Here is a 12,543-nt window from a genome sequence, read left to right on the forward strand (position 1 = left end):
ATATATATATATATATATATATATAATATATATATATATATATATATATATATATATATATATGATATATATATATATATATATATATATATATATATATATGTATAGGAAAAATATGTATGTATGAAAAGTTATTTTTTGAAACAGCTTACCTTTCTTTTTGACTTCGTATGTGATCGCTTGGACGACTTTTTTGAGGCATTAGCTGCTTCTGACGAATTCTCAGTACCATTTTCCGTAGCAAGATTCTTCCTACCACCACGTTTTCTAGTGCTACCACGACTGGACCCTTTCCCATTATCCGCAACAACCTTTGGCGAGCGCAAGACAGGTCTCTGCGTGCCTTGCTCACTACGCTTACCCGTCCTTCCTCTGCTCTGTATAGCTAAAGCGTCGCTATCGTTATTGTCTAGCCTATCATCCTGATTTCGCACACCTGCTTTGGAATCGGCTGATGCCTTCTTACCCGGACTGCCGCTGCTGCTGGTTTTTTCTCCGCGTCCGCCTCCTCCACGCTTTCTGCGTACCTTGTTCTTTTCTGGGAGCCCATTGGTTTCTGTTGTTGGTGCGAGTCTTCCAGTAGAACCTGAGGTAGACCTGTTGGTACCTATACTCTCCCCGCCCATGCTTGTGAGGCGTATCGTCCTCTTGCAGCTTTCTCTGGGAAAGATCACGCGGTGATGGCTTTATATTTACCAAATATTTGTTGAAAAAATGCACTTTTCTATATTGATGTTTATATAAAAGTATTAAAAATCTCTTGGAATTTAATCAATTCAAATACCCAGGCTCCACACTGTCCACAGGGGTTGTGATTTGTTGACGGGGAGTCGGTAAGCCGAGTCACGCGAGAGTACTTCAATATGTATCCAAATACGATCGTTACCACAAAACAACTACTAATAGCCTGTGTGTGGTACATAATAGAAAATGTAGGGAACAAAATTGTTAGTAATACAGTGCGGCAGCTCGGGTGTCCAAACGTGAACGCAGAGCGCCAACTCCGACGGTAAATTGTACACTAGTCCTCGGCCAAAGATTGATCATTCAAAAAACATACTAATTAAATGAAGTTTATTCTTGCTGACTCCTTTCCTTGCTTTGTACTTTCATATAGAGGAATCTTGTACGCTCCGATTCCATATCTACACTTAAAGCGTATCTTCAAAATGAATAGTTATATACGTCTGTTTGAAACTTCACACGTGGTTCCAGAGTGGCAGAAAGGTCGGCAATGGTCGAGTTACATATTACACTTATTTTTTTGGAGGTTTTAAAATTCATCCAATGGTCATGAATGAACACCGTCGATACATGTATGATATGCCAGCGCGAACTAATGGCCAGTAGTGTACTGTGCTTGTATGCAGGACAGCTGACACAACCGGTCAAAACAAGATATTTGTACGTATCCACAAGACTCTACTCAAAACAATCATAGCCTCCTGTGTTATTATTTCAGAGGCCAAATAATAACAAGAAGGCAATGAACAATCATAGCCTCCTATTTTAAATATGTAATTATTGTTCTTAGGTCTCTAGGTGTTGATTATTCAGAATCAGAAGGCTATGGAATAACGTGCAATGAAAAACCCTATACGACTATTTGCCGCGTGAAACCTAACAAACAGATATTAAGAAATATTAAATACCTAAAATATATGAGAATGTTCGATTTGCTCACCAGGTAGTATTGTCGGGTGTCTGCTGCAGAGAACATCCTACCTCGGTGTGCATGAAATTGCGATGAAGTCGCCGGATGTGCAATGGGTTGATATAAATGAGTTCGAGGTACAAAGGGTAAGGCAGGAGAAACTGCACCGTCTTCGTAGCTGTTGGGAGCTACCATGCGTTGTATTGTTCTTCTCTTTTTGGAAATCGTCTTTGAACGTATTGGCAGCGTTTGAGACTAATTGCAAATCTATCGAAGAAGCCCTGCTGGATGAGAATGATTTATTATTAGCGGAAATGCACGTGAAACTACTCAGATCTATTCTAAAACGGAATGATATAACATATAATAGCAGTATAGGTGGAGTGCCAACGGCACGCGTCTGGTACGACGTCTTACTCGGCATTGTGAAGGAATACGGCGACAATAGTCCCTTGCTGGAGGTGATGGAGGAAGCGTTCACGATAACTGACGGTACTAATTCGGATAGGGACGCTACTAAGAATGCTTATGACAACCTTGCGATAGAGTTGCGTGTGCAACTGCTTTACATGCTGTGCAACGTGAGCTTGGGGGCGAGTGATGTATTCGCAGAATATGTGGCCGAAAAGGAAACGGATGCCGATGCGCTTAGACTTCAAGTTGTGGGCGTTGACTCTGAGCGCAGTACATACTACTATATGAATGACAGTAGGTTATACATGGAGTATTCCTACGTCGAGCGCAAAATAAAGAAGTCTGTTGCTAAACCAAGAGGCAGGCCGAAGAACAAAGAGCGTGTGGTGTTTCAGCCGAGATTAACCGAGCGGCAGATGGCAAAGCAACAAAAAATGGAAGAAAGCTTAAAGACCAAGGCACCTCCCAGCGGCCGAGGTACTAAGCGGAAGGCGCAACAGCCCGTGAAAAGCACATCGAAGATACAAGTAGAAGAAGATGTCGACATAGAACCCAAGGAAAACTTGCCTGAATTCCCATATTTCATAAAGAGGAAACAGTACTGTGTATGTAGTCTGTTGATTGTGTGCAATTGACCTTATGGTTTTGTGAAATTGTAGCTTATGCTTTGGTGGTATTTTGTAAAGACTGGGCTTGGAGCGCTGGTGAGTATTGTGGAGAATTTTAGTATTTGGACTCTCCCATTCGAATTTATCAACGACATGCGTCGATGTTACTATGCTGCTTGTTTTCGTATTTGGATTCCTATACACATCACTAATATTGCATCTGTCCTCAAACCTGTGCCACAGTGGCGTGCGGTGTGTGTGACCTCGAAAGAATGGAAGAATTTGATCGCTCGGCTGTCAAAGAGTCGACACAAAGTGGAAAGAGAACTAGCGGAAACTATCAAAACTTTAGCTGAAACGGTGGTCCCTTCGCTGGAGGTATTGAGTGTGGTGCATGTTGTATATCGCAAAGATCAGGTTTTCTTTAATTCAAATTTCATGCATGTCCTTGTTTGCTTCCGGAGGCTATGATCTGTGTCTTACGCATATCTCGCTATTGATGCTAACTGATATATATCTTCAATTATAACCGCTACTAGCGTGCCGAGCTCGCGGCAGAAAAAGCGCGCACACTAGATGCTTTGCCTCGACGTTCGTCATCAAGAGTGAAAACAAATGAGCAAATGTCAGAGCGGGACAAAAGGTACGTCTCGGTGATGTGTTTTTTTTTCTCCTGAGCTGTCTTACTCGTGCTAGTTATGTTTATGATCAGTTAGTTTACAGTACATTGCTTTCATCCGCTGGTTTAGGCGGATGCAGCTGTTATTCTTTCATTGCTGAGCCTCCAAATACACAGTAGAATACTTGATCGTTTCAGTGCACTCACCTTGTGCAGTTAGCTGAGCACCTTGTTCACAAATGATCAATACGCAGTACCTATAGCACCTATTTGTGCCCTCCCATTTACATACAGGATACATTTCTTAAAGCGTGAAGAGGAGCGTCTGAGGACAATAGCCGAGAAAGAGAAAGAAGAAATTAAGAAAGCCAAGCGGCAAGCGGCCGAAGCGGAGCGCGAACGCGAGCTAGCAGCACGTGAAGCCAAAAATGAGGAAGCACAGAGGCGGCGTGTGGCACAAAAGGTAGGTTTTGTCATGGATTCGGCGTGCTATGGCTGCTTATCTGTATGTATGTCAGCCAATATCTTGATCCGTTGTACGTGTTGTTCTGGTGCTGTATATCAAAGAATGCATGATTGTCTACCTTGCATGTCTATTTCTTGTATCCGACTATCACGCACTTCACTCATCTGTCCTGTCTATTATTCCATTCATAGGAGAAGCAGCGACGAGCGAAAGAACGGGAAATCAGACTGAAAGACCGAGAGGCCACGCTCGAGCAAGAAAGATTAGAAGAGGAGGCTATAGCAGCAGAGCGAGAGGAACGATTGCTGTTGAGGACGATGCCAGAGGAGGAAAGAATTCAGTACCTCGCATCTAAAGAGGGTATGGCATTGTGTATCGCTAACCGTCTTTTGTTTAGATAGAATTTATATGCGACATTTGTCTCACATATGTATGGTGTTCCACCCACTCGCGTATAGAACGGACGAGGAAAGCTTCTAGCATTCCATCTTATCCATCCTCGAAGAAATTACGAGTGCAAGGAGAAACAGCGACATCGCGGACATCGAGAACTTCAAAGGTAAAGCCCACACCCCTTCCCACCGAGAATGATCGGGAGAGCGAAAAGGCTTCCCGCCGCATTCTCGTATTCAGTTCTGCATTCGCCAACGAAGCCGCGAGTGCAGTGGTGAAGAAAGAATATAAGGATGTCGGAGATTACCACAAGTTTTACCAGGTAAAGCGTATTGTTTGTTGCTGTCTTAGTAAACCCGTGATAGTACCCCCATTCATCGACGCTTGACGTGTCGTGCGATATTGTTAAATGTTATTCATTTCCCAAACAACATTATCTACATTCTCGTAGGCTGCATGCCGGAATGGAAAGGCGAAGATCGTACTAGATGCTGGTGGTGCTTGCTAACGTGTGCTGTTCCATTGCGACATAGTATGGCGCATCGAGATCGTGCATACTTGACCAAAAGTATTGAGTGTGCGAAGAACTTTTGACATTGACAATGGCCGCCGGAGAGTCAATTACCCGCATTGAAGACAAATAGCACGCAACTATAACATCAATCTAGTAGTATGAACACAGCACTAAACAGCTATTTGAGTCAACGTTGAGGGCACGCCGACATCCTTGAAGACTGTACTTAAAGTTGATGGAGATGGACGTGCCTAATTTCAACAACAGGTTGTGTACAACGTCTTGCATTGCATGTAGCTCTGATCAAGGCTTTGGTATCGATTACATACACGAATCTTGAATAAGTGTCGTTGGGTTCGATGATGCCCGCTGAAGTGGCACTTGGAGCATTACTGGGCTGCAATTTTTTTTCCCTGATGAATGCGTACCCGCGGACGTCGCACGATATATAAATTGCTGGCATCTGAAAAGAGGTTCATGGCGAACAATCAGGAGGGTCCTGGCGACGCGATCGGTTATCTTCGGTTGATTGCATGTTTTATCACTTACTTGCGCGTGATGAGTTCTTAGGCGCCAACAAGTTAGTTGACTGGCCAGGCCCAAGGGAGTGCAGAAAAACCCTCCGTAGTCTAAGTATTTGTGTATTGTAAAACTCTCGTGAAATATATGCAGGTTGACCTTTCGAAAATGTGTCAATTCGGCCAAGCTTTCTTCTATATTACATGAGCAAAACCATATACAGTTTTCACTGATAACAATTTTGCACGGCGTAGCTACATAGTATTGAATAAAGGCTAATCCAATGTATTATATTGAAATTCGCCGCAATTTTACCACATCATTTCCAGCGTTTACAATAGTACCGTGCGTATTCTATAACCCAAATACAATTGATGTGATTTATTGGTTTAATGTTGGTGGGCTCATCGTGCAGCTCAAATGTACACAAATATTGAACGCCCATTGTACATTTTGCAGGTGGCCGATTGATAGCTGAAATCTAAGTTGCCGTTCTCCATATTCTAAAATTTTGTGAGGTGTTTCACATAAGCTTTTTCTTTTTGGCCCAAAAAATGGATACAGTAGAAAGCAAGCACATAGCAAGTACGATACAGAAGAACGGTACCAAACTGTCCGCTTCCTGAAAGGGTACCAATACGTTCATACCGAAGGAGCCAGCAATCTGTATTGTAAAAAACCATTGTATTATGATCAACCCATGTTGTGTTATATTATTAAATCGAAGGCAAAATTGGAATTCAGATTTATAAAGGTGACAACACATACCAAATTTAGCGGCAAGAAGAGAGTTGACACAACTGTTAAACTGTTCAGAGCAGTCCCGCTTGCTGCCGTTGCTTCGGCCAACTCAACATTGAGCTTAAGGTTGCAAACGGGTGCAGAAAGGGTGAAGGAAAACGAAGAAAACATTAGATAAGGCTATAGTCAGCTTAAATAGAAAACACTTTCGAAATAGCCACCTTAAGTTATCTTGACATACCTGTGCTAAGTAGTTAGAATGAGTAGCATTGATAGTTTCCCTGCTCCCTTCTATTTTCCCCATCATCTCGTGTATCAGATCTAAAATATCCCGAAAATACAAGAATGTGTCCTTCTTGACATGGGGGGGTGGACTCCGGCCGTGGCCGGTAAGATACAAGAGGATATCTCTCTTTGGCTTCAGTATGCGAATAAGTCGGCTGGTCCTCCTCCGAATATGAGTTATACGTCTAAGGATGTCAGCCGCGTCTCTCTGCCCTAAGTAGAAGATCATCTCATCTATGGCATCCACCTCCACCTCAGCTGCCCTTGTGATCGGCTCGAGCTCGTCCGCAATGTTATCAATCTAGGAGCAACCACGAGTGGTAAAAAGTGGAATTAGCCGATCGCATAGATGACCAAAACAACTCGAGTTATAAAATATTCAATTTGAGTATTTGAAATCCTGTCAGTTCTCGGAAACAGGCTGTGTGCAGCTCAAGCAAAAATACCCTTACATGTTATCTAGAACTATGAAATTTACCACATATTCACAGATTCCCTGGTTGTCAGCTCACTTAGATTCGGTGCACGCTACATATCTTACAATAAGCATCAGCGTCCAATCTGCTCTCAGTGGAGTATCTTTCTGTAGGAGGCCGATCACTGCGTTCACCACATGCGCTGGTCGAGCGTGGAAGGTTATAGCAAAAGTATCGAACACAGCTATGTTCATGTTTACAGCGGCTTGTTCGTCTTCCCCTTGCGTAGAAGAGAAGGTCTGCAATTGGAGTTACAAAAGTGAGCGATACATAATTAGCGTGAAATCAACATTTTAAGTCTCGTTTAGGCCCGTTACCAATTTTTATATACTCTCATCCGTGTACAATTTAAAAGAAATCGACGCAGTCTAGCACATGATGGGTGATACAAATACGAACAAACCTGCATTATGGTGAACAAATACGAATCATACACTTCCACTTTCTCGCGTGTGTATTCGGTGAGAATATCTTCGCTTGTCAGTGGATGGATACCGAAGACCTATGCAATAAAAATTGAAAAAAGGGTCAGTGTAAGATATATATTTGCGGAAGAAGTGAATACCTACAACAGCAGACCAGTAAATTCAATTTTTTTTCTTGCTTGCCTGTTCAATCAAAGTCATGTCAGCTTGAGACGGTGCACAGACATCAATCCAAAAGAAGCCGGTGTCCAACATGGCCTCGAAGTTGACTTGGATAAACCCTTGCTTGCCGCTAAAATGACGACATTTTCGTTCCGAGTCAAGTACAGTGAAGGTCTGCAAGCAACGAGAGTTGACAAGTTAATACTTTTGATACAGAGTAACCTAATGACGGCTCACTACACAATCATGTTCTAGGTCGAACGAGAAAACGTTTAAATACCGTTAATGGCCACCGTAGAATACAACTCAGTGCGTACCGCTTGGAAGTCAATTGATGAATCCGCCACACCCTTTTGAGCATTGAGCAGCGCCTCCAACAACTGTTTGTTTTCTTTAGCTCCGCGGTGTACCGATCGCAGGGCCCAGTTGGCGTCCACAGTGTCGATTAGCATGGTACCCTCGCTGGCCGAGTCTAGTAGCATACTTGCACTCGGAGACATGGTTCTGGGCCCTCGTGGGGTTTGTGCCGGGGGAGGGTTGGTACGGTACATTTGGGAATTGGCATGATTCATCCTGGCAAAGAGGGTTATGCATACATCGAATGATGAGTTGTGGCGAGAATGATCGGGAGGGTGCGTGGGACGCTTGTAAAAGAAATGAAGGACTCGATTTGATATTGCCATACCTCCTCTGTCCTGAGTTTATATGCAATCCCGCCGCCAGATTAGAACCAACCGAGCTTGCATGAGGGACTGTGGCACCAGCTCTGTATACGGGCAGGGACTGCAGTACAAGTACAAAACAACTTTGGTTTAGCTACACAACGATCCATTATTCGCAAAACAAGAGCCGGTAATATCAACAAAATGGTTGGTATCACGTATCAACCGATCCAGTGGAGCATTTTAGCAGAAACAACCGCAAGACGTACTAGCAAAGTATTTCTATGATTCTAGCATCTCCTCTGCCTATATTTTAATGGTTCGACTAGATATAATCGGGGAAGTTTCATATAAGGAAACTTAAACCAGCGACTGTGGTCGACGGTTACGTAAAATTAAAAAAACATTCAGCAAATAATCACTCAGAACCACTGCCAACCAGCAAAGACATACTGCCTCGTTGTGTACTACACACTCACACAGACACCTATGAAGTAGTACCTCATTCGTGGCTGGGGTTGATATCACTGGAGTCGGGCTGCTATTCGCCGGTGAAGTTACTGTGGGCACTGGTACCTCTTGAGGTTGGCCATCTGCATGACTGGTCACAAAGACCAGCCCATCATCAGAATCATCCAGTCCCTTCTTCTCATCACCCTCCAAATCAGATACACGAAACCTACCCTTCATCTAGAGATAACTAGTCTTTCCATCTCTTAAGAACTGTGGTGATAAATGTACTACAATTAACGCATATGTTGTCTGAGAATCGGCATGCAAGCTGTACAACCCTTTATGATATGATTATTGTAAAAGACGATGGCGAAGGCGGCTAGGCAAAAAAGCTTAGAACCCAAAAAAAAATTCAGAACACTCGCTTTACCCACTTACTGTCCCCCACTGGCCCACACATCCCTTGCTCGGCTTCGTATATTAAATTTGTCCAAATACTTATCTTCAGTCATGAGGAGCTTCGTTCGCCTCGTTCGCCTCTAAATACTGGCGATACTGCTAAATACTTAACCATTCTGTTTGTGTTAACGTTATAGAATGGAGCGAATGAATATTTAGAGTCGATTCTCAGGCCGATTCTCAATACGAGACATAATACTTAATTTCTGATATTGCCGGCGATTTGTTACTTTTCTTTCGCTGAACGTATGACGTGATTTACCGTTGTTGGTTTACTAGTAATTAAAACTAGACCAAACACAGGACTAAAGTACAATTTATTTTTTGATCATACACTTCCTAAAGATTTCTAATTTAGAAGCGCTCATCGAATACACGCTCACCGTTCTCCGTATTCATAAGGGTAACGTGAACAGAGGAATCCTCTCGTACATAAAGTGTTAGCTGAAGAGCCTTATCAGCAACATCTCGTGCGGCAATTTCTGCAACAAGCGTACACCCGGTGCACTTCTTCTCGTTCTGGGCACCTTCGAATAATCTAAGTAAGAAATCGTTTTGATCCTTAGGCATGCTGAAGGTCAAGTGTTTGCGCGTGGGTAGTGCAGTATTCGCGCCCAACAGGGTCTTGAAATTTCCGTAGGAGTCCTCAAACCCGATACTGTGAGCCAACACGTGTGTTTGGTCGTATTCGCTGTTGCTTTCGGAGTGCGAGTGACCAAATAGTAGTGAGGCCTGTTGGGCAGCACCCATGGCCACTGCTTGATCCGTAGGGTATTGGTAGTCTATGTGTGCATCGACGTCCTGGAAGTACTCGTGCATTAGTGTTTGTAGCTTTGGGACCTTTGCGGCACCGCCAGTCATAATTACGTAGTCAATATCGTCCATTGAGAATTCAGACTTCTTGATTGCAGCAGCGATAGGCTCGAAGGCTTTCTGGAAAATGGGTTCACAAAGGGTCTCGAAGCGCTCGCGATCCATACTGGCGTGAAGATCCATTCCTGATAAATTTAGTTTGGAATGAAATAAGTCGGGCATGTCGTACTAGAAGTTCAAATCAAACAAAAGTGAAGGTGACCATATAACTATTTGCATATCAGTCGGCAAATAGTTATATTTGTCACTAAGAATATATATTATACTCCGCGCAACGATGGTTTTAGCCGTCGAATGACAACAAGCAAGGATATGACAAGTTACGGCCTTCCGCCTGTACCGTTATTATAGACAATGACTCAGTACTTGCACTCTCGTGATTCAAGCACCAGTTTGCAGCAACACCACAGAATCAATCTATTCCCTACCTTACTCAGGCGATCCTACGAAAAAAATTAACACATTATAAAAATTGGAAAGCAGTGCATGTCCTCTAGAAATTAAGTCCAAATAATATACTCAGAATTCCCATACCTTCCATAAGCGAGTCGATAGCTGCCATAGTAGAGTTAGCGGTAGTAAGCACGTTGGTGATGCGCTCACATTCCAGCCTGAGCTTAGCGATTGCGCGAGGGCTCGTGCGAATATCTAACTTGCTTTTTTTCATGAATTCCATAGCGAAATACTGCATAAGTCGCGTGTCAAACGAGATTCCTCCGAAATCAGCAACTGTCTCAGTGGCTACTATCTGATACAGACCATCTCGTACTAATAGCACATTTACGGTCAAGTGTGTAGCTCCGAGATCGTACACCAGGACGTGGATGTCACGCTTGCGATCTCCATCTTTCTGGCCGATACCGTATTGCAAGCATGTGGCGGTGGGCTCGTTGATGAATCGTAACACGGATAATTTGGCATCAAAAGCAGCCTGCTTCAGGGCCGCTTTCTGCTCTTGAGTGAAAGTAGCGGGAACTGAGATAACACACTCGAACACGGAGTCACCTGCGAAGTGCTCAGCAGTCTCTTTAACCTTCTCCAGAAGCATGGTGGTCAATTGTTCAGGGGTAAATGTGGCATTCTCTTCTTTGAATGTAACACTGTAATGAGGCTTGCCGTCCTTGTTTACTACTTTGCAGTTTGCCTGTTTCTTATCTGCATCTGAGAGATCTGCGTATTTCCGGCCGATGAGACGTTTCATGCCAGTGGCTGTGTTCTCTGAATTTCGCACAAGCTGCTGCTTTGCAGGTCCACCAACAACACTCTCGAGTTCATTGAAAGACACACATGCCGGAGTAACGAAGTCTCCCAAATCGTTCGCAACAACCTCGACTGTGCCATCCTTTCGGGCCACGGCTACGCACACATTTGTGGCACCAAAATCGATTCCTACAACACAAGGCATACTTAATAATAAAAAAGCTATTACTTCGACAATAATAGTTAGGATTATATGCAAATATACTATTTCCTCTCAAGCTTGCGTCTATCAACCGCACTCACGTGTTTAGAAATATATATATGTTGTTATTTATTTTTACTATCGTCTCTTGTGCAGCAGTGCAGTATGGCTCTTGTGATCTTTTTGTTGCCACTTCGCGAACCTGAAGTTGGTACCCAAACTGACACACGTGCGGTATCTATTTCATTTTAGAAAGCACACAAAATTTCAAAAACCCGAGTTTACATATTTAGCCAATGAAATCATTGTGGAGGTGGTGTTATTTTATTTGTTGTATTTCGAACTAGACCGATAACAAACTCTCTGTGAATATATACAGTCACTTTTAAATTTGAAACATATGTTATAAAAAACATTTTTAATTCAAATCAAATTCTGCCAGAAGCCGAGAAACCAATGAAAATCATTTTGTTTTTTTCTGCGTTCGACCAGTATTTATATATTCATACAGAGAGTAAATATTGAAATAAATACGCCCTAAGGCCTAAATATAGGCCCCACTTCCCCAGGGCCTAGGCTACACTTTTCTCTTCTTCTTTTTTACAAAAATATAACATGTCTCTGGTCTCTGTCCATGTCGCTGTGGCTCTGTCTATAAGGCCAATATGTGCTCTCTACACCGTCTGCAGTCACTTGCTATTTGTTGGTCGTGACTCATGAATCATGATGCGTGATGTGTCTAATCACTCTAAATAAGTTCTAACCGCAAGGTATCCTGTGACCTGTCACTGTCAGTGTTTCAGTGATATGGGGCTCTCTAGAGTCAACCATTGGCTAGAGTATGGTAAATACTAGGGCACCAATAAACGTTACGTGTCCAGCTGTGAGCCTGTGACAGTAGGACTGTTCCAGTCACTTTTCACTCTGCACCTTCAGTTGAAGTTTAGTTGAGCTACTATTATTTATGTATCATGCTGCAAATCAATCTTATATCCAAAGAACCTAACTCCACCCAGAAAGTGCCTATAGAACTAGATTCCTAGACTAAAAGCGACCTTTAAACTAAACGTCAACTCAAAGAGAACGGCTTGACAACAGCATTTTGCTCTTTTACGACTGTGCAAAAAAAATTGGTTGGGACGAGCCCGAACTATACAAATTAACAAAGCTTCAAAGGATATGGCAACTCATAAATACATCACACAAATCATCCATCGAATGACTGATCATTAAAAAGAAGGTGTCCTAGTATTTGTCTCGTTCGTACAAATTGCCAACGTATGTATACATTAAAATGAATATATATGCATATGTATGTATACATTAAAATGAATATATATGCATATATGTATATACGTAAAATGTATGTATGTATATGTTTTTTGTATATATCTTTATCTCTTTCTCTATATCTATAT

At 42.6% G+C, this 12,543-nt stretch overlaps 4 protein-coding genes across 4 annotated transcripts; 1 reads left to right on the forward strand and 3 right to left on the reverse strand.

Annotated features, from left to right (window-relative positions):
• Positions 1–131: 131 nt before the first annotated feature.
• Positions 132–635, reverse strand: SARC_00039 (hypothetical protein; the record flags this gene model as incomplete). Its single annotated transcript, XM_014306208.1, has 1 exon — positions 132–635. Exon 1 carries the CDS (start codon positions 624–626, stop codon positions 132–134), a length of 495 nt encoding a protein of 164 aa, XP_014161683.1. The 5' UTR covers positions 627–635.
• Positions 636–1,706: 1,071 nt separating this feature from the next.
• On the forward strand, positions 1,707–5,461 carry SARC_00040 (hypothetical protein). The gene is made up of 7 exons (XM_014306209.1): positions 1,707–2,673; positions 2,920–3,054; positions 3,216–3,319; positions 3,590–3,758; positions 3,953–4,121; positions 4,220–4,476; positions 4,606–5,461. Exons 1-7 carry the CDS (start codon positions 1,747–1,749, stop codon positions 4,660–4,662), a joined length of 1,818 nt encoding a protein of 605 aa, XP_014161684.1. The 5' UTR covers positions 1,707–1,746; the 3' UTR covers positions 4,663–5,461.
• An 86-nt stretch (positions 5,462–5,547) lies between these two features.
• On the reverse strand, positions 5,548–8,721 carry SARC_00041 (hypothetical protein). The gene is made up of 9 exons (XM_014306210.1): positions 8,440–8,721; positions 7,962–8,059; positions 7,594–7,849; positions 7,298–7,450; positions 7,093–7,191; positions 6,755–6,928; positions 6,170–6,514; positions 5,956–6,048; positions 5,548–5,851 (listed from the first exon to the last, which is right to left on the reverse strand). Exons 1-9 carry the CDS (start codon positions 8,626–8,628, stop codon positions 5,711–5,713), a joined length of 1,548 nt encoding a protein of 515 aa, XP_014161685.1. The 5' UTR covers positions 8,629–8,721; the 3' UTR covers positions 5,548–5,710.
• Positions 8,722–9,115: 394 nt separating this feature from the next.
• Positions 9,116–11,295, reverse strand: SARC_00042 (hypothetical protein). Its single transcript, XM_014306211.1, has 2 exons — positions 10,258–11,295; positions 9,116–9,848 (listed from the first exon to the last, which is right to left on the reverse strand). The coding sequence occupies exons 1-2, from the start codon at positions 11,126–11,128 to the stop codon at positions 9,205–9,207; spliced, it is 1,515 nt and encodes a 504-aa protein (XP_014161686.1). The 5' UTR covers positions 11,129–11,295; the 3' UTR covers positions 9,116–9,204.
• Between the last annotated feature and the right edge of the window lie 1,248 nt (positions 11,296–12,543).

Source organism: Sphaeroforma arctica (assembly GCF_001186125.1).
Source record: "Sphaeroforma arctica JP610 unplaced genomic scaffold supercont1.2, whole genome shotgun sequence".
In the NCBI taxonomy this organism is placed as follows: domain Eukaryota; class Ichthyosporea; order Ichthyophonida; genus Sphaeroforma; species Sphaeroforma arctica.

Coding starts and splice junctions, on each gene's coding strand:
- SARC_00041 (XM_014306210.1), bottom strand. CDS start 8,628: ATGAAGGGTAGGTTTCGTGTATCTGATTTGGAGGGTGATGAGAAGAAG. Junction 7,451..7,593: donor CATCAATTGACTTCCAAGCG/GTACGCACTGAG, acceptor CGTTGCTTGCAG/ACCTTCACTGTACTTGACTC. Junction 6,049..6,169: donor ATTCTAACTACTTAGCACAG/GTATGTCAAGAT, acceptor TGCAACCTTAAG/CTCAATGTTGAGTTGGCCGA.
- SARC_00042 (XM_014306211.1), bottom strand. CDS start 11,128: ATGCCTTGTGTTGTAGGAATCGATTTTGGTGCCACAAATGTGTGCGTA. Junction 9,849..10,257: donor TATCGACTCGCTTATGGAAG/GTATGGGAATTC, acceptor TAAATTTATCAG/GAATGGATCTTCACGCCAGT.
- SARC_00040 (XM_014306209.1), top strand. CDS start 1,747: ATGAAGTCGCCGGATGTGCAATGGGTTGATATAAATGAGTTCGAGGTA. Junction 3,320..3,589: donor ATGTCAGAGCGGGACAAAAG/GTACGTCTCGGT, acceptor ATTTACATACAG/GATACATTTCTTAAAGCGTG. Junction 4,122..4,219: donor GTACCTCGCATCTAAAGAGG/GTATGGCATTGT, acceptor ACTCGCGTATAG/AACGGACGAGGAAAGCTTCT.